Source organism: Lytechinus variegatus, chromosome 7 (assembly GCF_018143015.1).
Source record: "Lytechinus variegatus isolate NC3 chromosome 7, Lvar_3.0, whole genome shotgun sequence".
Taxonomy (NCBI): Eukaryota; Metazoa; Echinodermata; class Echinoidea; order Temnopleuroida; family Toxopneustidae; genus Lytechinus; species Lytechinus variegatus.
In genome coordinates, this window is record NC_054746.1 from 1431843 (window position 1) to 1459733 (window position 27891).

The window sequence follows — 27891 nt, forward strand, 5'->3', positions numbered from 1 at the left end:
CTTTACGGGGACAGAGTTCAGGGGAGTGTTTCACGAAACAACTAGTCAGTGCTCTGAGCCAATCAGATGCAAGGATTTCAGTAGTATAGTCAGTGAATATTTGTGAAATGCTCCCGTTTTCCACTTACTTCTCAGTATGGCAATTTTTCATAACACACTACGAGTTTATTTTTTATCAATATATAAATTTTCTTTTCCCAATTCTGTTCAAATGTATAGAAAGAAGGAAAAGGATGCACAAAGATAAAACACTGAATACCACAAAACAACGGTTGGATATTGTACGAAGAAAGAAAAATATAACATTGTTGGCACTTATCAGGCTGGCTTACTGGAAATCCTGTAAGGGAAAGGAAGCACTGCATTTACAAATAAAAAGGAATTAACAATAAACATTCTCAGCATAAAAATTAATGAGTTGCTAATAAGGTTAAATATTGTACAACAAAAAAAATATTACATTGGTAATCAAGCTAGCTCACTGGAAATCCTATTTATGCAAGGAAGCACTGAATTAATACAGAAGTACTACAACAAATTTCTCAGCATGAAGATTGATGAGTTACTTTATATGAATTATTACCAAAAATCATGGAGAAGATCAATAATATCATTTAATTCAAGCAATAAACTTAGATTTACAAAGACATTTGTTCTGAGTTGTAGGAAGACTTGATTGCATTTGTTCGGCTGAAGGCAGTGTAAGTTGAAGCTAAGTATGACAGTTGCCATTTAACTCTTGCTTTATCAGCTGGCGTCTGGAATATTTCACATTGAGAAAGTCACCAACTTCATCCATTATCTTCAAGGCCTGTAGTAAAAATAAACAGGAAACAGGGGAAAGTGAATAGGGAAGTGAGATGAAAATAAAGCTGACCGCAATGTGCAACATCCTCAATTCATCTACCGGTATCTTCGTATACTTTTTAAGATAAAATGTAACTAATTTCTTGCTGGTGGAAATAACAGTGCCCCACATAATGCATAGTCACCTTCAAAGTGTTAAATTAAATTTGATCATTCTAGCATTGTGAATCACATTTTCATATTGTCCACACTGTGGACACACTGTCAATACACTACACTATAAATCACATTTTCATATTGTCCACTCTGTGGACACACTGTCAATACACTACACTATAAATCACATTTTCATATCGTCAACACACTACACTATAAATCACATTTTCATTTTGTCCACTCTGTGGACACACTATCAATACACTACACTATAAATCACATTTTCATATTGTCCACTCTGTGGACACACTGTCAACACACTACACTATAAATCACATTTTCATTTTGTCCACTCTGTGGACACACTATCAATACACTACACTATAAATCACATTTTCATATTGTCCAATCTGTGGACACACTGTCAACACACTATACTATAAATCACATTTTCACATTGTCCACTCTGTGGACACACTGTCAATACACTACACTATAAATCACATTTTCACATTGTCCACTCTGTGGACACACTGTCAATACACTACACTATAAATCACATTTTTATATTGTCCATTCTGTGGACACACTGTCAACACACTCTGTCCACTCTGTGGACACACTGTCAACACACTACACTATAAATCACATTTTCACATTGTCCACTCTGTGGACACACTGTCAACACACTACACTATAAATCACATTTTCACATTGTCCACTCTGTGGACACACTGTCAACACACTACACTATAAATCACATTTTCACATTGTCCACTCTGTGGACACACTGTCAACACACTACACTATAAATCACATTTTCACATTGTCCACTCTGTGGACATACTGTCAACACACTACACTGTAAATCACAATACTTGAACTAGGTCCATAAACTTATAAGTTATGATGACATTTTAAAAACTCAACCATAGATTAAAATTTTAATGTTGATTCCCCAACATGGTCAAAGTTCATTGACCTTAAATGAACTTTGACCTTGGTGATGTGACCTGAAAATCTAGAAGGATATCCAGTAAAACTTGATTTCCCTTATTCCCAAGTTTTATGAATTAGATCCATATACTTTCTAAGTTGTGATGTCATTTTAAAAACTTAACCTTAGGTTAAGATTTCAAAGTTGGTACCGCCGCCGTTGTCAGAAATCGGCGCCTATAGTCTGCTCTGCTATGCAGGCGGGACAAAAATTGAGCAGAAAAAATGGCAAATATTAAAAAATGATATGCCAACTCACCTCATCAAGCATTTCTATGGTGTGCGAGGCAGAAAGGCAAATCCTAGCTCTACCCTCAATGATAGGCGTAGCCGGAAAACCTACAACGACCACGGCAAGACCACGTTTACGACACTCCCTTGCAAACGCCCTATGGAATAAGGTAACAAAACATACACATAATGAAACTTTTCTTCATATCTCACAACCCCAGATAAATATTGGTTGAAAGAGCAATGGTATCGTTTTATATAGCGCCATCTATCTAGATATAACCTATTTGGAGATGCACGATTATCATTACTATGGCTTTAGCTTGAGCTGCTGTATTCCAGCGCTTAGTGTAATTAATCGATGAAAGAGTAAATCCTACCTGAGTTAAGAGGGTAAATTGCTAATTTGTCCACTCCTAACTCGTCTACATTCCGTCCATCAACATTTCGTCTAACAACCATTTGGTCCAATAAGCATTTGGTCCAATCATCCCTTCGCCTAATCACCAGTTTGTCTATTCCCATTTTTCTAATAACCAGTTGGTCTAATATCCATTTCTTTTCATTCATTTTAAACAATTAACATTTCTGTTTAATTAGACCAAATGGTATATGGACTAAATGGCTATTGGACCAACTGGTTATTAGATGGAATGGCATTGGAATGAATGAAAGTAGACCATGTGGTGAGTGGACGAACTGATGGTAGACCAAATGATAGTAGACGAGTTGGCAATTGGACGAATTGGCATTAGACAAATTGGAAATAAACCGCTGAGAGCAGTACAACTAGGGTAAATAATCTTTCTGAAGGAAATAAACAATGGCTGGGATTCAAAATGAAAATATAATTGGGAATAGACATTTCTATTCTGCTAATAAGCTTATAACTCACGCTAGTTTTGAAGGGTAGTAGAGCAGCATTGGAACAACAGGAGAGTCCACATTCCCGTAGGTGAGGAACCCCAGTTCACGGAGGCGTCTTCTGAAATACTTTGTATTTCTTCTCAGTGCTTGAATTCTCTTCTGACCTGTCAATGGGGAAAAAGAATAGCTATTTCAAAGTTTCCTTTGCTGGTTCCTAATTGTTATTTTCAACAGGAAACCAACAACCATCTCCTTATGAAGACATCATCATTTTATTTTACAGGAGTACATAACTCCAATTAGGCAATTTTTTTCAGCAGCTACTTTTCACTACCTACTGCGTAGATCTGCAACATTGGATAAAGTTTAAATTCCCGAGCCCATGTAATATTTCTTTCCTGCCTGCCACCAATTTGAAAGTAAAATTCTGAGCACACGTCATGAACAAGAAGTGCAACATCCCTTGTGGTTAGGGTCACCATCCAGCTTTGGGGTCATAGACAATCACAGGTGCTGACATAGGCTTATTATTCAACATATCCATGGCCAAAACCACACTTACATTAAGTACAAGTTCAAGCTCAAGATACCACTTCATAGTCACTAAAAAAATGGAACAAAAACATGAAAAAATACCTGAGCCAGAGACCTGATTTGTCTACATGTACCATCTATGCTTCTGTTGGCCCTATTGTCACTTTTGTATAAACATCTGAGAAAGTATTCGAGACTCCAATCGGTCAAAATAAGTCGCATGTAAAACGCACTTTAGTGTAAAAAGGTGTAAAAATTGACATTGCATGCTCCGAGTGCCATCAAGACAGAGTAGGAGAGCACCAAAAAGGTACTGTTTTCTGTGCCACTTCATTATAAACAAGTAAGGCACTTACTCAGTCATGTGTAAAAAAAAAATGCAGTAAATGTTCAGCGTCTTCACATAGTGCACATTCATTGCGGCACATATCTCAAGATATTTCAAGTACATTGCATTTCCACTAACACACTCACACCAGGGGCCATTTCATAAAGCTGTTCGTAAGTTAGGAATGACTGGTGAACTTTCTTACGAGCTTAACCATCGCCAATGAATATACCATTTTCCACAAGAAAGGATGACCAGTCGTTCTCAAAGTCGCTCTTAACTTACGAACAGCTTTATGAAACACCCACCTGGGTCCCATAACATTAGCAATGAATTGTACTCTTGACTGATTGTAGTAATTCATTGTAGAACATTGTACTACGATTATTGCTAAGCTTTGTGTGCACGGTCCCCTGTGCATTATTTGTATGGTATTACCTTCTGTGGACCCATCTTCTTGCATGATGATCTTGACGGTCCTGAGGACCTGTTCAACCACAGGGGCTGGGGTGGAGCTGGAGTAGGCTGAACTGTGTGAGTGGATCCGTAGGTGATCTATCAACTCCTGCACCAAGAAACAAAAATAATATTTAAAGAAAGAGTTTTGATGAACATGAGGTAGATGTGTTTACATCGTCTATTTCCTTTCACTTTCAAAAAGTTTCACAGATGAATTCTGAGTATTTTGCTTGCTATTATAATAAAATTTGGATCTAGTTTTTCATTGTTTCCATGTTATTTTATCATTTTCCATGCAAAAAGTATCACAGAAGAACAAGTATTTCAGTTGCTATTTAAATATAATTTGGATCTAGCCAAGCCTTGAAATAAGCAGCTGCAGACCAGGGGCAATTTTTCCAAAAAAATTGCCCCCGGCTCACGGGCTTTTTACAGGAACCGCGGGCAATTTCTGGAACCAGGGGCAATTTTCTGGAACAAGGGGCAATCAAAAAAAAAGAAGAATGTAATGGTGAATCACACTGCAAATTTGTTTATAGTAAGCACAGCTCCCGCAATTTTTTTAATCAGTACATGAATAGCATGCTAATAGGCTAACATTTAAGAAATCAGATTTAAATGTTTAAGTGTGTTTTGATACCCTCACTCCACATCCCCTTTACAACCACACACACATGGGCTTATTTATTTTTCATCTTTAATGAACCAAGAACAACAACCCCCCCAAAAAAAAATCTAAATAAAAATGTTAAAAGAGAGAGAGAGATGTAGAAAGAGAGAATTCAGATCAAATAATAAATTTTTAAAAAAATAAATAATTTTTAACGTTTTTCTTTTCATGGTTAGAGTCACGGGTGTGGGTGTTTGTGTGTGATTGTGACTGTGAGGTGCACTTGGATTGCATATAAATTATTTTAAAGAAATGAAGAAATGAAATCAATATCTAACTCAGTCTTTTCAAATTCCAGCACATTGCCACAGGCTATGTACAAGTATTGTAGGTTCATGTACCTTAAGTTTTTCACAAGTTATTTGAAAACGCAGATCTCCACAGAAAATGCCTTTCATTCCGGGAGAGTCTAAATTCGGTGAAAATGTATTCATTAATAACTTAAATATTCATCAAAATGAAGAAATCATAAAGTTTTTTGACGGTTTTCAAAAATTAACATGAAATCTAAACTCTATCTGAAACGGAAAATCACCATCACTTAGGCCATTACTGATAGAATTCTCACCCAGAGCTCTGGCAGAGAACATGAGCTCAAACTGGCTAGCTGCACCACACTCAAGTGCACGGCGTCCTCCTATATTTTTTTTGGATGGAGCCTTGTTTGATGATTTATTGTCTGATATTTACCCCTCTCCAGGAAAGAAATTAAAAAAGCTATAATTCACAACTATAAGCTAAGTGATTTTGGATCATTAAGGCTCCGTTTTGACAAGCAAAGTCGGCGACTGTGAGGACAAGACTCGCACATCAACAGGGATTTATCTCCTGTGCAATTCGAATTACTATATCACAGAATTGTGATATCCCAACTGGAAATAAGTGCATTAGAAATTGCACGTGGTGAAGTATGGAAAAACTGTTGAATTACATGAATTACCAAAAATAAAAAAAGACGGACGTAGCCATAGAGTTCTATGGACGTAGCTCACTTTTCATGGCACAGAAAAAAAGACGCACTTGGCAATTTGAAACTGCTTATCGTAAATTGAAAATTTTACTTGATTTTGGCTTCACTGCTCACTCACGGCGGGCGCAATTACCTGGAAAATATTTGCGCCCAGTCATCAAAATTTTGATGATTTTGGGGCTTTATGGGCGCAATTGATGGCTTTATGAGCGCGAATTTGCGCTTAGCGCCCGCTTATTTCAAGGCTTGGATCTAGCTTGTCATTGTTTGCTTGTTACCAGCTCAAGGTCCAGTAAAAATGAAAAGCAAATTGTGAGTCTACCTTAATTATCTGTGTTTATTATTATGTGATCAACTTTGAACAGATAGCTATTTAAAGTGCAGCTTCCTTTTAACATACCACCACTTGTTTCTTTCACAGGTAAACCTTAACCTGAGGTAGCAATGGTTATATCCTTGACATGGTTGACAATGTCATTACTGAAGTCCTATCATTCATCTCACCTTTGACCCTGCGATGTAGCCCCCGGCAGCACCAAAACTCTTGGTGAATGTACCCATCATGATGTCGACATCCCTGGGATTCAAACCAAAGTATTCCACCACCCCACGGCCAGTCGGCCCGATGGCCCCAATGCTGTGCGCCTCATCAAGGTAAAGATAGCATTTGTATTTCTTCTTCAACGCTATCAGTTCCGGGAGTCTCACAATAGACCCTTCCATACTGATCATGCAAAAACAAAATCAATTAATTTAATACTAGTTCAAATTTAAATTCAGTCATGCAAAAAAAAATTAAAAAATCAAACCTTGTTTTGTGAGTCTAAGTGCCTATTCTACTTTGTTCTTAATCTTTTTGTGTTCTTGGTCATACCCAGTTACTCAAGATCCTCAGGCAAGTGGGAGACATTTTCAGTTTACTTAATTAAGATTTGAGTTTTCATTTGCTCAATCCTTGTACCATAAATACCTTTTGCACACTTGCTTTGTCATTTTTCACTTAACATTTTGGGAAAAATTTTGACTGCTACAAGCCTATAACATTATGGAAGAAAATGATGTTTCTTTAAATTGAATAATATTTGTAGAGGTGATTAGTCTGAAAAACTTTGTGGGTCATGCCATCTACCAGTTGACCAATGACTGATTAACATGAGTGACTGAGAATATTAGTCAGATAAAATCATATAAAATATTCAATATGTACCATTTGAAACAAAAAATGTCAATGGAGAGACAACATAGATTTAACTGAGCATTTAATTACACAACATAACAATATACCCCCAAAAAAAATCCCTGAAGCCATTTTTAAGTTCAGGTGGTATTCATTCTTTGAAAAAAAAATTAAAATGATTTTTATTTCAGAAGAGAATGACTTACCTGTAAATTCCTTCAACTATGATGAGAATTTTCTTCCATGGCCTTTGTGTCCTTGGTTGACCCTCAATGATGGCCTTCTTCAACAACTTCTCTAAGCTTTCCATATCTGTAGAAAATTATCAATTCAAATAATCCAATAAGCATTGAAAAGCAGAATAGACCAATAACCAATTGGATCGGGAAACAGGTAGTCCCTGTACAAAACCAATGGGGATTACAGAATTTAGTAGTCAATCGGTTAAGTTCAAGTCAGATTTCACAAGAAGCTGGCAGAGTATCCTATCCTTCCTCTGAACAAATATGACGGATGCGAGATAGTTGAGAGATGGGAATGGATTTCTCGCAAGCAGGTGGATGGGAAGATGAGTAGTTGAGGTAAGGACAGGAATCTGTAGGCTTGTAATGTACCGATATGGTGATACCTGAGCCTTTGATGGTGACTTTGAGGTCCAGGAAAGCCACGCTGATGTCTGACACTTTTGGAAGTTGAACCGATGGAAGCACATTTCTGAGTTGGTCAATCAATTCTATAAAATCAAATCATCCTTGAAACATGCAGCAATTCCAAGATAATCATCAATGTATCTCCATAGAAGCAGTTGTTTGGACCCTTCCTAATTAGACAAGAACCTGCTTTCATTGAATCCCATGAGGCAAGAATAGGATGGTCCCATCTTAGTACCCATCTTCGTGTGAGAACAAGGTCAGTCAAGAGCTTTATTTATAGTGATGATTAAGTTGAGATCATGGCAACATGCATCTGCGTACAGTGCTAGGTTGGGAAATTCTCCTTCAGGGGGAATCTATCCTGACTGGCGAGGTTGCAACAGCTCAAAAGGAATGAGTGACTCAGTAGACTCTTGAACTTCATCTCTGGAATGGATGTTGTCGTCATCTGTATCAGAACTACATTCGACTTCTTCCCTTTGAGAATAAAAGTGTGACTTTAAACGTAAATGTTGAGCATAATTGAAGATTTCAAAATCACGCCGGAGTTGGAATTTGTCAGCAATCCTGCGTCGAGGAGCAAAAGTGAGACCTTTGGAGAAAAGAGCATGTTCATCTTACATAACGGACAGGTTCTCAGGAACGGTAATGACAAGCCTCTTTGTAAAGGTATCAATAGTATGAGAGTTCCTCCTGACAGAATATTTGGGAAGCAATGACATCAGTTTTCTATGCTTACAGCTTACATGAGCATTGAATTGGAAAAAGAATATCTACATAGAGTTATTTAATTTTAAGGCCTTTAAAAATACTTACTGTTATGTTCAAAAACTTTGACAGAAGCGCCCGACAGTCTGATTCCCAGTACAAGGGATGCATGGTTTAGTCTATCACTGACAACCAAACAACCCTGGAGAGAAAAAAAAGTAATATAATCAAACTTTTCATTTGCCATTATTCAATCTATTTGAAAGCCAGATGGGTATATTCCTAAAATATGGCATACCTGTATTACGATTTAAAAACTACACTGCAATACTTGTTGGGGACAATAACTTCAAGAAATATCTATATGGCAGTGTGTCTACAATTCAGTGTGTATTACCAGATCATAAAGAACTTTGTATACATGTAGGTTCTGATTTAGGGTAAGCAGGTCAGAATGTGACATAGCTGAAAGCCAAGTATGCTAAAACTTGCAAACACAGATGAGCACATGCAGGCACATGAATCAATTATCAGAAATAGGCCGCTTAACTTGTAGACTGTCATGTTTTAAAATCTCATAACTGAGCAATTTCTCATTTTCATCACTTGGCACATTTCTTGTTTTCAATAAAGTAATAACCTTGGATGGTTATTTGTTGGAGTGAGTCCAAATTGATTTACTGATATATATATACACATATGTCCATGGGTAAATTGTTGATTAAACTACATCTACTTTCCATTGCAGTCTCATCCCATATGGTCAAGTCCTTCTTAAACCACTACCAGTGATTGCCCTTTTAGCCCATTTATCAGTTTGTCTAGTTTCCAGTTAGGTTATATCCATTTTGTCTATTAAAGTTAGACCAACTGGGTATGAGACTAAGTGAGGATTGGACTAAATGGGTAACTAGACCAAGTGTAAAGTAGACCAAATGGCAATTAGACCTAATGGGTTTACCCATGTAAATATTAACCTAATATGGCATATTTCTTTTGGTTTTGATCCTGTTAATTACCTTTCCCATAAGTGTAGGAATGTTAAGAGCATTTGTGGCAAACCCCATTCCATAGGTTATGGCATCCTCTTGCCCGCAGAACTCAGCAATGCAAGTCTCCAACTCTTTGTGTATGGCTAGATTACCTGGATAGAAATAAATATTCATATAATATCATGAAAGGAAGCATAAAATCTCATTCAGAAAAGCAGTTTTCTCGTAACCTTGGTTTGATTTATTGTCCAATCTCTCTTTTCAAAAGTTGCCTTCAAAAAAGCAAACCCCACCTTTAGAGAACAAGTGACCTGTGAAGTATTTCACAACCCTCTACCCCCACATCAGTCTTGGTTTGAATGAAAGTCTATTATATCTCAATTCGACAGTTCTTATCAGTAAACATAAATTCCACTTGAAAAGCTGACCTGTAAAGCATTAATATTTTCCATCTCATAACCACCAGTGGATCAAAAACTAGTTATGCAACTTTACATATGTACAATAACATCAAGGGGCTATACTGTAAGCTATTAGGCTCGGCAAAGGGACATGCACCCATTCCTATTACAAGGACATTGGGAACAGGTAATCATCAAAGCATTGATATTTTTTGAATTCCCTGACCCACAATAATCTTGTGTATCATTGCCTGGGTTTCAATGATAATCCATCTATTCAAAAATTCTTATTTAAATAATAAAATAATCCTGCCTTTTGAAAACCTTGGCCTGCGAAGCATTTATCATACATTTTCCACTCCCTTGCTCCACGATAAATAGAAACAATCTACAAGTAGGGTCAGCAATGGACAGGCATTAATCTCCATTGCCAAGCCCCTTCAAGAAATCTAGAGACTAACAAACATTCAAGCTTTTAAACCTGGGCCTAGTCTTACAAAAAGTTACGACTGATCCGATCAACATCAAGTATATGGAAATCCATCAATGTCATCATGAATATACAGTTCGACCTCTCTCATCAGGCCTCCCCTTATTCAGATCTTTCTATTACGGTATACAGACGCACATTTTTTGTTCAATCTAGTACGTGGGGAATTCCATCTAAAATCGAAATTTCTACACAAACTCAGTTTGATTACATACATTTGCCAATATAGTCTACCTACAACCACATTATTCTTTAAGAAAATATCTTACCCAACTCACTGAAAAAACTTTGGATAATTTTTTAGTAAATCCAGGCACAGAGCAACCATTTTATCCCATTCTTTTTTTTTTTTTGGGGGGGGGGAACAACGCATGTCTCACTAGCTAGTGCTAGGCCTTGATACGGACAGCGCCATCTATCATGTTTGAGCCTACAGCCTAACATAGCCCAGTTTGCAAAGCAACGATGCCCGCCGCAATGATCCAATTTTCAAAATTAGTTTTATTGAGCCATTCTCTTTCTTTCGAGGTATGCTCAAGGTATTCCTTAATCATTTCAGCAGGTAAATTATCCAAGAGTTTCAGAAACCAATCGATTTAATTATTTGCCCTCTGCAGTGAATACTCTCTGTGTACGGCAACTACAACAGATTACCTACATGTATTGCTACCACTGGGGAGGTGGAGCTGCGTGTATGGGTCTCCCAGATCCGGATAAATTCCTTTAATATCGAGATTGGTGCTGGTTCAAACGTGTCCGGATAAGAGAGGTCAGACAGTACTGTACATCATATCTAGAAAATATTTTTAACAGACCTGTTGATGTTGATGGCTTTCCATACAGTAGTAGTGGTTGATTGGATCAATCATAACTCTTTGTAAGATGGGGCCCCCAGTAACCATCTAATGGAACCTATAAGCCATATCATTATTTATACTCTGCCATTTTCACATTAAAGAGTAAGTTCAACCTGATAAAAAGTTTATTGTAACAAGTGGAACACCTCTGGCAGTCTTGCCTGCATTACGTGATTCAATATAGCAGCAGTGCTAACTTTGAAAACAGTTCTTTTATAATTATTAAAAAAAAGAAAGCACTCAAATGATAATAAAATACTACCATATGTCCATTTACCCAACAACAACCTTTGATTATGATCATGTGACCTAGGATGTGTGCAAAACAATCATTCATACTCGATTACCCTTGTCTGTGTTTCATAAACTATATGTCCATGTGTAACTCCATTGTTATTGTTATGATGCCAATGCAACAGATACCCCCCAACATGGTCAAAGTTCATTGACCTTAAATGACCTTTGATCTTGGTCATGTGACCTGAAACACGCACAAGATATTCAGGGATCTCGCGCCTTGCTTGCTATCAGACCTCACTGCGCATGCCCATGACTTCAGGAAGTTATTCCAAAGGGTATGATTCGGGGCATTGTCAATGCGAATGAGGAATAGTTAATAGGTATTTTTTTGCCTGAAAAATTTTGTGTAAGTTAGCAGGGATTCTTGTGATAGAGGCGGTTTGAAACCACCTAGACAGGAGGAAATCCTCTTATATAGACTTCTTGGGCCAGCAGCTTATTATCTTTTTATTTTTTTTGGGGGGGGAGTCAAAGTTTGTCCAAAGCGACCCCCAGGTTTTGGGGTAAATTTGGGCAACCATTAATATCCCATTATATAATCACCTGGACTGTCTGAAGTAAACCTCCTATTATGGGGAACTTTGAACTACAATACAGGACTTTAAAAAAAACTCTTTCCAATTGCAACCTGTTCAATTCCTTTTAAACGGCCACCAAGTAATGAATAAAGTGCAATATATTTTTTTGTGGTGATAGTTTAACTACAAAATTTAGTAGAGTATGTAAATATGCTTCACTTCATAATATACACATTAAAAATCAATATTGTTTGATTCACATACCAACTAATCACATTCAAGGGATTGAGCTCTTTGTATAATATATTCACCTAACTCTTGGCGGGTACTGCAAACCCCACTCCCATAAAAGCTGGTTGAGTTCTCCACAGACTCCATTCCCGGACCATCTTGTTCAGCAAAGCCGAGATAGTTGTACGACCCAATGTTTATTGCACGATGAGTTTTACCCGTAGCTCTACAATGTTAACAAAAAAAGATATATATGACACTTATCCATAGAGATTGACATACGGATTATAAGAAATGAAACATACAGTAGTTAAATCAAATTTTGTAGGACCATAAATAATTCTAGCAAGAATGTGCTAGCTACATGTACCTGAAAATTATTTATCATTTTCCTGTTCAATGGGCATACAAAGAAAAATGCTTTGCAGTTGACTGATGCTTTATGATGATATTCTCCCCATTCTAAATAATTTAAAATTAAAAGCTCACTTATTTCTCACTTCTAACCTTTTTATAAACAGACAGCTTTTAGAGTTGTCCAAAGTCGTCAAATCAAAACTTCCTGATTGGATTAATAAGCAAAAGAGATCATTATCTTCAAAATTTGACATGCTGTAGACATTTGTACTGCTTACCTGATAAGCAATACTTGATGATATTTTGTGATGATTTGTTATCAGAGCTACTTAACTCATGGGACAAGTATTAATTTGCAAGAACATGAACATGTACGTATTAAAAATGTCATGAAATGAGTTAATTTTCACCGTCAGTTCCCTTCATTAAAATGATTCCTGCAATAAATATCAGTGCATACAAAGTATATTCAGGTGCAATAAAAAGTGAACATAAACATCACAGATGATACTTAGTTTCAAATGAATAAAATTGAAAACCATGATTGATTTTTATGAACAAAAAAAAAGACAGTAACACATATGAACATGAAGTAGTAAAGAAACTATATACAGAGTTCCCATGATTTCAAAGAAAATATTAAAGGAAAAAAAAAGATAGGTTGGGCAATCTATAATGGTTGGATTTTGATTGAGAGATGAAATATTCTCACTTCTGACCTCCTATACAGTGTTTTTGGAAAATCGCCTTCTGAATCCCAGTTTCAGAGACCCTTTTGGGTTTGGATTTTAGAGCTGATGACATTTAATGGGCACCTACATGTACATGTATATGAAAGAGCCACTCATAAACAATCTATAGCACTTCCATTTCCAAGACTATATTACCAAGCTTTGTGTACAAGTATGAAAGAATACAAAATGGTATGGAAATGGACCTGAAATGGGCAAATTGGCACATGGATTACAGTATTTTGTAATTTTGGATAACAGCAAAATAATAGAATAGATGGTTGTGGAAATTGCTATCAAATAAAATGAGATGGCTGAAGAAGTTTCATTAAAGAGTTGCACATGTCAGGCCATCGCACACATATTACTGATTGGTTTGTGACCTGATTTTGGAATAAAACGTAGAATTGGATGATATTGGTGGAATATATGTTCTAAATCATTGTATGAAAAGTTGAATGCATATCCATGTTCAAATCTGTGACTATATGCTATCAGCAAATTCAATATCTATTCATGACATCTAGAAATGATATGATTGGCTAAGATTTGAAACTGATTTGGCCTTTACTCCAAAAGAAAATCTTGGCATCATCCAAATTGTTATGTTTAGAATTCTTTTAGTTTAATCTTAACCTCAAATAAAAAGCTAAAAACTTTGCTTTTCCTCATTTTCTTTTTTTATAGTTTAAGTATTCTTTCCCCCCTTTTTTTTAAATTAGCAAAATGCAATTTGTTGCAAAATCAAATTGTGGACCAAACGTAAAAAAGTGTTGAAATTTTGTGCACGAGGATGAATAATATGAGGAATACAGAACACGAAAGAAAATATTGAAAGAAATGCTGCATTATTTAAGGTTATCACTGCAGAACTATAATAGGATTACATGTAGATTAGTTGAGTAAACATGGCAAATTGCACATCAAACACATTATGTACTCACTATGCAGGTCTAAAACAACCTTGGATAGAACAATGCAATGGACAAGGATCTGAAAAACGATTGTGTGACATTTTTTACACAAATTTTGGGTAGCAGTGGGTGGCTAGCTGTGCTGTGTGTTTACTTTTCCATCATTCAATAAAAAGAAAAGCATGAATGAAAAGGTTTTTTTTTCAATATACAGTTCTCACTATACTCACAAAATAAACATTAGCGTACACTTGTTCAAATAGGTTGCAACTCATTGTAACCAAGGAGCTTCAGCTGTGCAGGGAAAATAAGGGCGTACAGTATAAGCAAGTGCTGCAATTAATAATGTGGGAAAGTTTCAGGAATACTGCTAGAGAGCAGACTTGTATATTTCAATTCATTTGATGACAATATGGGGTACAACAAATTTAACAAATTGCAAAAGAAAATGTCAAAACTTTCTTCATATAATAAAAAAAAAATAATAGTTTTCATTAATTTTGTCTTGTAATCCACTGCAATTGGTTTGGTAAGGCTGAATTACACAGTACATAATTAGAAACTAAAATAATCTAAATAGCCCTTAAATTTAAAAAAAAATTAAGGGCTATTCCTGTTATCTTTGGATGGAGCGTTGTGGCCCAGTGGATTAGTCTTCTGACTTTGAAACAGAGGGTCGTGGGTTCGAATCCCAGCCATGGCGTAATTTCCTTCAGCAAGAAACTGATCCACAGGTGAGGTAAATGGGTATCGGTAGGAGTTAATTCCTTAAAAAGCTGTGTGCGCTATGAACGCCTAGCTTAGCCGGGTAATATAGGAGCGCCTTGAGCAACCTAACAAGGTGGATATGTGCGCAATATTAATACCCTATATTATTATTATATTATGATGATTTGCCCTTTTTCATCATCCATCTAACTTTTGATTTTAGACCTGCAGTCACATTTCCATTTGATTTCTACATCGTGACTGATATTGATCGACAAACCAAGATTTTGCAAAATCTTGGTTCTGAAGTATAACCTAGCTTTACCCTGTAGGCCTACATATATATGCCAGATGTGAAGACTGTAACAAAAGTACACAGGCAATAGATAGTTGTTTACTTATTCATACATAATACAAGAAAATGTCAGAGCTCTGTAAAATCATGATTCATCGCTCTACAACACCCTTTCCTGGCTTTATGAGAACCACCCAGGAGCCACCAAACTTGACCCAAGCGCATTAATATTCCAAAGGAGGACGAAGATTTACAAAAAAATTACAAACAATAGAGGTAAATGTATAGGCCTACATTATGTATAACCACACCCTTTTTTAGTGTGGACCCTGGATTTGGGATAAAAGTGAGTTTGCAGGGACAGGGGGTGCAATTCATGGGTCAAAGATTTTCAAAAGATGGGAATTATTTATATCAATAGAAAGTAAGATATGCAGATGTGATTTTGAAAGGAGAGATTTATTTTGATCAGTGCTCTTTGAATAGCGAGGGTACATGTATATAGATGTGATGCATGTCTATATAGGTGGTGCTGCACCAACCCAAGTTTGCTCAATCCTCAATCTTGAGATTTTAGCCCGATCGGCCCTCTTCGCGATTAATCTCGAGATTCAAGAAAACTGTCACCACCATCGCAAGTAGAGTTCATCTGCACCTGCAAATTAGTGGGATAATTCATAAAGAAGCGAGATATTTTGCAAATAATCCCAAGTTGACTTGGGATTGCAATCTCGAGATTAATCCAGCAAACTAGCGCGATAATTGCATCTCCAATGTTACAAATAATCTTGAGATTGTTCAGATCGGGATAATTTGCCGGATCAGAAATAGCGGGCTAATTTGAAAACTCGGGCTGGTGCAGACGGCCCTTATAGGAGCGTTTCTCCATCATTGAGTTCATCCGGGGGGAAGGGGGCACTTCCATTGATGAGTGGATACCATGCATGTCTTGCGTGACCATGGGGTTTCAAAAAGCACCCTAAACAAGTATTTTCCATGCTCTGAAAATGTACCCCTTAAGTATTGGCGTGTGAAACGCTACCTTTAACAAGTATTGGAAACAAAACGACACCCTTGACAAGCATTTCCTGAATTGACCCCCTACACAAATGATATCTTAATTGTTGTCACGGACGTGATAACAGATGTCGGCTTTGGGTTCATTAGATTTAGCATCACCCCACACAACTCACTCGAATCAGACCCTATACATGTACACCTAGTGTTGCCAGGGTAAAAAGTAAATCTGTCATTTTCCCTTTTTTTTCTTTTATTACCCTCGAAAATTGGATTGTAAACAGATATTTTTCCTAGCAAAATATACACCCTTCTAAAATTATTATAGTGGTTTTGACGATACATATCTAATTGAAAAAGAGATCCTTTTTACATGTCTTTGGGGTCACTCATGTTATCCACTCATCAATGGAAGTGCCCCCACCGGGAGTTCATCTTGATTGTCAATACAGAGCGAGTATTCTACTCTAGAATCTGCCCACAGATGTTCACCTTCCTGATGAACAGAATGGTCTTCAACGTTGATTGATTTTGATTTTTTTTGGCTAAAATGAAAAAACTGTGTGGAATCTCATTTTGCAGTCAAAATATTCTTCTGTCATTGCCAGACCAGCAGGCTAATAATAGGCTTGCCAACATTTGAAAGGCAGAAAACTGAACCAATTATTGCCAGGGACCGGAGCGACTGAGGAGGGGGTGCCCCGGACTGTCCACCACCCCAGCGGTGGGGAGCTATCTGGGTGTGTTATGATTTGCTTTAATAACTAGAATACAGAAATGGATAATTGGATATGGACCTTCCAGTATTTAATAAAACAATAATAATGATATTGATAATTGACACTCTAATATATGCACAGGTCTTAATCCATACTCACAAATCCCCACATCTGAACATTCAATTTTGGGGGGAAATTTATAAAAACTTAAAAAACTGCAAAATGCAGTTAAAAACTGTACATTTGGCAACACTGTAATAGTTTTGAGGCACAAACCTAAAAAAAAAATTGGCATAAATCACTAGATGCAAGTGGCCATTACTAGATTAATATCATTATGATTATGAGGCCTATTGTTCTACAGAAAATCTGTAAATAGCAAATGGAATATGCACATGGAAATGCATATTAAAGTTTCAGCATCTATAAAGATCACATGATGGGTTCATTTTCCTCTTCAGCATACTCTTCAAAGTGTCCATATTGCAAAATACATCAATTATGCTGGTACTATTCTTGTTGGGTAGCATGTGCGTACAAGATCATGTGGGGGTATTGGATAAGACTTGGCTTCTCCTTCTGAATATGAGAACTGAATGCAATTTGATATCGCAGGATAACTATGTTTCACTCAACTTATACATCATTGGGTATTCCTCTGAGTATTAAACCCAAGTTTAACCCCAGACTAAACAAGATGTCCAGACTTCTACAGCATGGTAGATTCAATCTTACCTCTTCAATAGACAATGAAAGAATTAACATTCATTCTCAATTCAACTTTTAATCAAATTTTTTGCCACTGCATTTAAATCTATTATTACTTAATGAATAAACTTTAACTTGACACTTGGGAAGACGACTGGCACTCCATAAAAGTGTAACCGAAACCATTGCTATGAGAAATTGAGATTACCACTCATGAACTAACTAACCAGGGGGGGTGTTTCACAAAGAGTTAAGTGTACTTAGTGTCGCACTTAAATGCTGACGCGCACATGGTATGTTACGCGCAATCTTATTGACAAATTCGCAGTAGTGCACGTCCTCTTAGCATGATTTGACCAATGTAGTGATCCCTTTTATACCCGCATACATTCGTAATTCCGAAGCTTCGTTATTCCGAAGGTTCGTATTTCCGAAGGTTCGTAATTCAGAAGGTTCGTTAGTCCGAAAACGAAATGGAAACGAATCTTATTTCGTTTTCGGACTAACGAACCTTCCAAACAACGAACCTCATTTCGTTTTCGGATTAACGAACCTTCTGAACAACGAACCATTTCGTTTTCGGATTAACAAACCTTCGGAACATCGAACCTTATTTCGTTTTCGCATTATCGAACCTTCGGAATAACGCCACAAATGTTCGGATTAACGAACCCTTTTACGTTTTCTGATTAATAAACATCGAGGTATAGGCAATTCACGTGTTTTGGATTTTACGAACCTTCGGAATTACGAAGTGTAAACTTTTATACCACACGCAATTTGGAATTAAAGTGTGACTTCACTTGAGATCAATCGCAAGTCTATTTTCATTCCGGAATTCAGCACATGCCATGCAATTCATTGCAAAGTTGTGATTGATTGCTAATCTGCTCCATGCAACAAGGAGTGTAATCTGATTTGCTAAAGTTAAGTGATCAATCAACTGTAAAATTGCAACATAATATTTGTGATTGATCGCAAATATTTTCTAGCAACACCCCCTAAGTACACTTAAAATCTTTGTGAAACACCCCCAGCTCTTTTCTGGAGGCTTCTTCACAAGGAAATCTCCCAATAAAGGCTGAAACATGGACAGACAGCTCAGGAGACCATTTTATGAAAGTCATCAGCACTGACAGCTTAGCAAATCACATCCCATGACAGGGCATCAGATACACGAGTCTCATACATCGTCGCTACATTTGGACACAACACAAATCTTCCAAGCTTCTATTCAATCTAGTCTACAGTTCGCAGTATTCAACCATGACATATTTTGCACATTGCACAACCAAATAATATCACACTCACATACAAAGCAATGATTCCCTGCTTTTGTAAGTACATGTAAGGAACCCTCCTTTGCTAGAAGAGTAAGGCTTTAACTAAACAACAAATACAGTTAGCATTATGGTTGCAATAAATTCAAGATTAACATCAAAATTCAAGATTCTGGCATCAAGTTAGCATTTTGGCTGGAAGAAAGTCAAGATTCAAGATTAAATTTCTGGCAATCAATGCAACATGCATAATTATTTTCAAAATACAGCACTTTGCAACATCATACGAACATAACTTTTAACTTGAATACATACATGTATATCCAGCTTTGCAAAGAGGTGAACACTACTATGGCAAAGTACACTTACTTGAATGTCCAAAAGTGATCTTCGCTGTATCTTCCCATCAGATCAAAACGTGCAGTAGGAGCACTGGCAATCGGAACATTCCAATTGTCCCGTATTTTTCGGTAGACATGACGTGTGAAGAAACTGTCAAAGTCTTGGTACAGTGGCACAAAGGACTGCAATAAGGAAAAATGAGAGATCTGCAAGCTTCAGAGGATGACAAATAATCTATTCAGCCAGTAGAAAAACACTTGCAATCAATTGCAAGTCAATTTCAGGTCCCCGATCGATCACAAATCTTGAAATTAATTGCCAATTTGCAACTGATCACTGGTCTGCTTCTCCATCAACAGCTTTAAATTGATTTGCTTTAATTAAAATTGTTCTAAGACTTGTACATTTGGAACTGAAAATGATTGCAAATATTTTCTTGCAACACCCTCAAAGTCTCTAAGACAGCTAACTAGCCAAATATCTGGAGGCTTAATTACTGCCCTGATATAAAAAAGCAAATCTCATATTTAACTGGATTTCATCATATAGCAAAGAGATATATGCCATATGTAGTAAAAAACAAAAATGAAAGAAAAAAAAATGTTCTTTTACTATGTCACTTATAACTTTTTTCTCACTTTAGTCCAGTGCTATCATCGTTCATATTGACAAATTTGAGAGCAATGCAAACACTACAAGTGTAACTAGAGATTCTCATATTGATCAAGTAAATGAAACTTTACAAACAATGTGAGCCAATACAAAGCACTGTGAATTAATAAAGCACTTCTTAAGGACGTTCCACAGTTAAAATAAAGTCCATGTCATTTTCACCAAGTTTTGGTATCTTATCTATGCATTATGAAATGCAAAAAATAACATAGGTTCATGTGCTTATTTTTTTTCTATGGGTCTTCAAAGTCACCGTATTTTAATGATATGCAATCTTGCGCAATCAAGATAATTATGCCTCTCTTAGACCTCACAAATTCACCAAATGAATTTACATCGCCCTTACTCAGTGGTTACCGCATCAAACTTCATCAAATTTTCAAGATATATGAAGTGTATACTAAAGTAAGAGATAGTCTTTTAATTAGTTAAACTATATCAATTTGGAGTCAGCAGCGCCCTTATTTGGCAAGAATGGTACAAAAACTCAGAAAAAAAAAATCTTCAAAGACCTGAATCTACTCAAAAATTAAAAAAGTATTTTTTTGTAAGCTGCACTCTTTTCAAAATTCATGTCATTTTCATCAAATTCAGCTAAATTGTAGAGGAATGCATATCAAAGGTGTAGGGAAGTTAAAAATATGGGGTCCATGTGCTCGTTTTTTTTAACTCTGAGTGTCCAAAGTGATGCGGGTTGGCATGAAAATTGCCCAAAACGTGCAAAAGTCTAAAATGCGAATGGTTCCGTAGTTTTGTCCCAAAACATTCAAAATCCATGTCATTTACATCATACATGTACTCTCTAGATTTGTAGAGGAATATATTTTAAAGGCATTGAAATACTAAAAATATGGGGTCCATGTGCTTGTTTTTAAACTATCCAAAGTGTTGGGAGTTGGATTGAAACAGCCCAAAATGCGCCGAAAACAAGTACATGTATAAGTCTGATAATACCATCCAAAATGTCTAAAATACGAATGGTTCGGTAGTTCTGCTCCCAAACATTCAAAATCCATGTCATTTTCATCATAATCTCGAGATTTATAGAGGAATATATTCTGATGACGTTAAGATTTTAAAAACATGGGGTACATGTGCTCGTTTTTAAGCTATTAGTGTCTAAACTGTTGCGAGTTGGCTTGAAACAGCCCAAAATGCGCCGAAAACAAGTAAAAGTCTGATAATACCGTCCAAAATGTCTAAAATACGAATGGTTCCGTAGTTCTGCTCCCAAACATTCAAAATCCATGTCATTTTCATCATACTCTCTAGACTTATAGAGGAATATATTTTAAAGAAGTTAAGACGTTTACACTATGGGGTCCATGTGCTCGTTTTCAAATTATCAGTGTCCTAAGTATTGCGAGTTGGCTTGAAACAGCCCAAAATGCGCTGAAAACAAGCACAAGTCTGTTAATATAGTCTAAAATGCGAGTGGTTCCGCAGGTCTTGCTCCCAAAAATTGAAAATCCATGTCGTTTTCATCATACTTTAGCACCTGAATATTCCAAACATGCAAAAATTAACATGGGTCCATATGCTTGATTTTTTCCTATAGAGCTTAAATAATAAAAGTTAACCAAAAATGGATAATGTTCTCAAGAATTGCGCATCCAAAAGAATTTGGCATTTGTAGACCTCACGAGATCACAACATTGAGTTTAAAGCCCTATTACTCAGTCAAAATCCATGAAAATTTCATCAAATTTTGCAATATGATTAATAATTGTATCTGTGACTGTGAGATGGATAATCTATCTATATTGCTGTCAATTGTTTGCTCATTTAAGTCTAACAAAACTCTCAGTTCTTAGAAATTGCGAGAAAGATACTCAACCTCAAAATTTTCAAATTTCAATAACAAACTTGAGAAGTAAAAGAAATGCTGCACTTTATTCAAAACCCATGTCATTATCACCAAACTTTGCAAAGTTGTAGAGGAGTGTATATGTAAGAAGTGCAATACATTAAAAAATGTGGGTTCATGTGCTTGTTTTCAAACTATCAGCACTCTTATTAGAGCAAATTTGCTTCTAAGAAAACGCACCAAAAGCAGTATCTACACATGTGAGGAAAAGTTCCGAAACACTTTTTCATTTTATTCATACTCGGGGTCATATTCATTATACTTTGCAGCACTACAGAGAAACTATTTTGAAATTGTGTAGAGGAATAAAGAAAAAAAAATGGTCCATGGAATATTTCCAGTTTATTAGCTTCTTAAAATAACACATCAGATCTGCAGTTAGTGCAGATAAGGAGAAAAATCAGCTCACATTACCTACAGCTGATTAAATCGCAAGTTCATCCATTGTGACGTCAGCGCGCAGATTGTAAAATATGCACAGACCATGATGCACACAAACATAACTGTGGAACGTCCAAAGGCAGTTCAATATTGCTTGGCAGATAAAGCAGATAAAGTAGATACAATTCAGTCAATTGGTTGAGACCATGTGACAAGTCATTAATTAATTTTCAATTTTCAATTAACACGTACACTGAAGTATATGACATCACAGTAATGATGGGCCATATTATGTCATGGTTTGAGATGCGGGTGATTTCTCAAATAACAAGGATCTGCATCATTATTTCATTTTACAGTACTGTTTGGGCCCACACTCACCCACTCAGTACCTTCCAACTGGTCCTGACACTTTGGCCATCCCCATAGTAATAAGAACCATTCCAAACCATGTTAAAAGCATATTGTGCTGTAGAAGTTCTAGATCTGAAATTCTTACTCTTAGCAAGAAATTGCCTTAAAATCTGGAGTCTTCTTTTGGTTTTAGATAACTGATTATAATTCGAGAAGAACAAACTGTACAAGAAAACAACTCTATTTTAATAAGACATCTTTAAGTCAAATTCCCAAATCTTTATTCTAAAGATTGATTTCAGAGAACCTTGGCTGGAGACTTTCTGATAGTTTTTTAGCAACTATAAGTACAAACAATACAATTTAATTCAATTCAATTTCATTGTCCACATGGAAATTTGTTTTGCTCCCATTATAAACATATTTGTATAAAATAAATAAAAACATTACATATTACAATATATCACATGCATATGTATCTACAACTACAATCATACTAAATTGCAGGCGATTATGCCCCACAGACCTGTGTGCATTATTTTAATGCTAAGAACTTCTATTTTAATAATGTATTTGGTCATGTATTGTCAGAAAAATAAAAAGTACATTAATATAATATATGGCAGTTCTACAAAATATCAACTTACATTCACAAATTTCGTGTAAGTTTTATCATTGAGATTGTGCTTTTCTCTTTACTTTCAGTATATAATTACAATACAAGTACATGTAATAACAAGTGATTAACATACCTTAAGCTTACTACATTCTTGAGCTGCAAGGCTTTTGGCAAGTCCAATATCTCTAAGCGTATCCTGGACATAACCTACCAGAGCCAAGATGAGATAACTAAGATAGGTCAGGAAAGCAGTCAACAACGTAGCTTCCTCAAATGATTCTTCAAAATGGCTTCCAATTGTCTGAAAAATAAGAAACAAGTGGAATTTTTGTATTAAACTAGAAAAGCAGACTCTGAAGTTGAGTCTGAACTCAAGCTTAATCTGCATTCTAGTGTAATTTCGCTTAATATCTAAAATCCCTCCAATTTCGTCAACATTATTGGCTAGAATTTGAATGTTAAAGTAAATGCTTTACTCAGTTTTCTTTAAAGATTAAACTGCACACTCCAAATTGAAACTTGACCTGTATTTTTGGGTCATCTCCTGACACACCACAAATATTAAAAATCTGTACATGTATTAACTCTTTCTGTAATCAGCCAGCTGTGTGGAAACCAATGAACTACTTTGACCATTGGCTTTTTATCTAGACTCAGAAATTCCAACAGAATCATTCTTTCAGGTCCTGTGTTTGATTTCATTTAAAGATATTGTAATGTAGGTGAATCCTATGATCTATAATTAATATGCTTGATTTTTTTTCATCACCTGAAAAAATTTTTTTCAACTTTTTTTTTGTTTGAACCCAAATTATTTTTAGATCATGATAAAGCTCAATATCTAGGCAATGGTATATGGTAGGTTTCGAAACAACAATTGGTTTGATCAGGTCAAGATCACACTTTTCATTGACCAAGTACATTAAACAACTTAAAAACAAAAATAGGCCTACTGCAGTCTGATTTGTCAAAGAGACAACAAACTCAATGGTTCCAGTGCTGGGTTCACGGCAAGGTCACACTCCCCATGTGGTAATCCCATCAAATTACCCACGCTTGTTGTTTTGAAGCCTTATCCAGCCAATCAGAACTCTACATTTCACGCTACTCCAAAAATTTTAGAAACCTTGTCTTGTACCTTAATATTGGTGGGAAAAGTTTAATCTTGGCAGGATTAAAAGGTGCCACATATTATTAAGAGTGACATTGTGAATTTGAGAAAGTACAGAAGGGCAATTCCAAGCAAAAGTGGACATTTTCCAAAAATTAATATTGGCTCTATTTCAAATCTGGATGAAAATTTTCTATGAAAACTTATATTGAATTTCATAAATACAAAAGGGGAAAATAATTAGCCACAATTTTTTTTTCTTTAAGAAAAAAAATAATTAAATTTCATTACGAATCTCCTTATACGACAATCAAAACCATACAAGAAATTCTATACATGGGACTACATAAATTGGTTTTTACTAAATTTCAATTTAACAGAAAACTATTGCTTGTTTTGTAAAATTTTCTTTTGGATAATCTGAAGGTCATCATTTTACATCATATCAAACAAAAACTTTGAAATATAAGTTCATTTTACACTGCCCATGAGTGGATATTTCTGATGTTACTCCGTAACCCGGTATAGGTTTACGTTTTAAGTTGTAATTGATGAAATAATACACCAATTTTTTAATGTTATGCAGCATATTACAGCTAGAGCATAGAATCCAATCAATGAATAAAAATTATGATAGCAATTCAAAATTCAGTTTTCTCCTCAAATATGCATGTCCATTTTGCGTCACTCCGTAACCATGTTTACGAATATTCATATCTAATTAATTCAGTGGATCAAAATAACAAATGTTATCATTTTGAAAAGTGGGTTTCAGCAACTACTGTCAGGTACCATTTCTTGGCAAATAACTATTCAAATATGGGTGATATCTTTGTTTGAATGCAAAAACGTTGTTTCTGAATGTCATTCCGTAACCATGGAACTGCCCAGAAGTTCAGCTTTGTGGTGATATACATGTAAATATCCTTGAGGCTCAAACTAAAAAGTTTTGCACAATTTGCAGAAGAAAATTCAGTTTTGATGCACATTTTTTGGCAAATAACTATTCAAATATGGGTGATATCTTTGTTTGAATGCAAAAACGTTGTTTCTGAATGTCATTCCGTAACCATGGAACTGCCCAGAAGTTCAGCTTTGTGGTGATATACATGTAAATATCTTTGAGGCTCAAACTAAAAAGTTTTGCACAATTTGCATTAGAAAATTCAGTTTTGATGCACATTTTCAGGCCTGAAATACACTTATTTTATAGAAATATTTTATACAAAATAAATGACTAATATGCAAGAGAAACATTTACTCTGTCCAATTGTGCAAAGATATTTCATTTGACTAGAGGATAAAGTAGCCAAATTCTTAGATTTCTAAAAAAAATCTCACGATTCACAAGATTTTGCAGGGAGGAGGATTCAGATGAATCTGGTGTATTTACTCATTATGGCATAGCCTAGGCTTAGGGACCTGTGGTCTGACTGAGAAATGATCTACAAAATGCATTAGAATATAAATAAGCTGTAAATTATTAATTTTTTTTTTTGTTCTTGGGAGTTGAAAGTTGGAAACCGAACATACAATAGAACAAGCGGAGATTTGGGACCAACAGTTTGCTCATGAAAACATGCAGCATAATCAAAGTTCCGCAAAGTTTCATAAAAAATAAGATGGAAATTTCATGCTCACATTACAATCAATATCAATATTTTTTTGGTCTGATTTTTCTTTATCTCAATATCTGTTCTGATAGATTCTACTAAACATTTTGTTAAATTAAAAAAAGAAAGAAACTGATGATTAAAGGAAAATGAAACCCTTGAAAGAAATAAGATAGCTTGTGCAGAAACAGAAAAATCAAAGAAACAACTTCTTCGCAGGCTGGAGCTCCCTGGGTTACTTTGCAGTCTACTTCCTTCAATCCTGAAGGTTCTTGCAGAACTTGGTGAAGTGTGTGTCACAAGGATAAAGTGCATGTGCCAAATATATATTTGCATGTGCCAAATATATATGACAACTTTCCCATTTCTTTTCTATATTGATCTATAAACCACCTCTAAGCCTTTTCTCACATCTACTGTTAGAGCCTAGATCTATCTAGTATCTTTCTTTAGTTTAGGATGGCATGTAAAATTGCAATACAGATTTTAAAAGAATACAAGAGTTTGTATCACCTGTCTAAGAAAGAGAAAAAATAGACATTTTCATGGTATTTTATAGACTAGATCTTACTATTATTAGTAGGGAGGTCTACAGATTCTCCTTTCTATTCAATCAAAGGGAAAGTTGTTCACATTTAGCTATACCCAAAAATTCAGATAAAATTAAATATTGGCGAATGGCACATCAAAATCTGAAAGGTGTTTGCAATAGAAACGCAACAAAAAATTAAGAAAATTCAACTAACCATTAAGGAGTTACGGGTAATAAAAATTTAATTTTCAAAACCCATTCTCCCGCATGTGATGCCTGAAATTTTTTTGAGATAAATATGTTACTTTTGAAAATTGCGCAGCATCATTCCAAGAATATTTTCACTCAAGCTCAAGTTTTGCGAATTTTGTTAATCCAAATTTCTGATGCTCGGGTATGCGGATTTGAAATTACCTAACATTTAGTAGTACATTTCAGCTTCAGCCCCCAAATTGCTGAAATATAGTGATTCAATTTTCAACAGCGAAAAACTATGTACATGTAATACCAGTGGTATGGTCATGATGGCCAGTTGTTTTTTAAAGAAAAATTGTGAGAAATGCCATGAAGACCCCTGCAAAAATTAGCACTCTACAAAAAAGTTTAATAAAATTACAAGCTTTAAATAATAAATGAGAACGTAAAAATGTAAAATCTCCAAATTGCCTTGTCGTCGCCCCCCTTTCATTCAACAAATATCTGCCAGAAAGTACAATTAGAAGAATGAAAACAAACAGGCAATAAAATACCAACCTCATGATAAAACTTTGAGTTTGACATGTTTGACTTTGTCTTTGTCTCGCTCAACCTCGAAGGCACATCTTTCCTTTCTAAAAATCCATTCTTCATGTTCTTCAGGGATTCTATACATTTCGAACTAACTCTGTTGTTCCTCTGCAAGGCCATGCTCCAGTCAGCGCCAGACAAGAAGCGAGTTGCCGATCCCAGGAAAACATGCAATGCTAATGCCAGGTTATTGCCAGCTGCTAGCTAGCTACATAGTCATAGGCATAGCCAGCGCCAGGCCTAGGGGGTACGGCTACGGCCGAACAAGTACGACCGGATACCGACGCCGCGTGCTTGGCGGTGCAGAGAGCGAGCCTGGGCGGCAGAGATGAGGACGGGTGAGGTGAGCTGCGCCTGCTTTTGCTCCTGCTGCAGACTTTTGAAAGGCCGACCAGCGGTTCGCCGGCGGCCGGTCGGGCCGCGCCGGTCAGCAAGACCTCCGTGATAATATGGAAGGCCGTTCCCACATAATTTGTTGTGATTTCTTTTTAGTCTTTTTGTCACAGAAAAAATTTGATTCAAAAGAGATCATTTAAATTT

The 27891-nt window shown here is 36.0% G+C and overlaps 1 protein-coding gene across 1 annotated transcript; it reads right to left on the minus strand.

Moving 5' to 3' along the window:
- Positions 1–129: 129 nt before the first annotated feature.
- Positions 130–27750, minus strand: LOC121418166 (serine palmitoyltransferase 2-like). Its single transcript, XM_041611886.1, has 12 exons — positions 27319–27750; positions 23443–23610; positions 19444–19598; positions 12426–12571; positions 9576–9700; positions 8665–8758; positions 7402–7507; positions 6523–6742; positions 4358–4484; positions 3086–3221; positions 2219–2348; positions 130–811 (listed from the first exon to the last, which is right to left on the minus strand). The coding sequence occupies exons 1-12, from the start codon at positions 27469–27471 to the stop codon at positions 713–715; spliced, it is 1659 nt and encodes a 552-aa protein (XP_041467820.1). The 5' UTR covers positions 27472–27750; the 3' UTR covers positions 130–712.
- Between the last annotated feature and the right edge of the window lie 141 nt (positions 27751–27891).

Coding starts and splice junctions, on each gene's coding strand:
- LOC121418166 (XM_041611886.1), bottom strand. CDS start 27,471: ATGGCCTTGCAGAGGAACAACAGAGTTAGTTCGAAATGTATAGAATCC. Junction 23,611..27,318: donor ACTCAAAGTTTTATCATGAG/GTTGGTATTTTA, acceptor CTTATTTTTCAG/ACAATTGGAAGCCATTTTGA. Junction 19,599..23,442: donor AAGAATGTAGTAAGCTTAAG/GTATGTTAATCA, acceptor TCCTTATTGCAG/TCCTTTGTGCCACTGTACCA.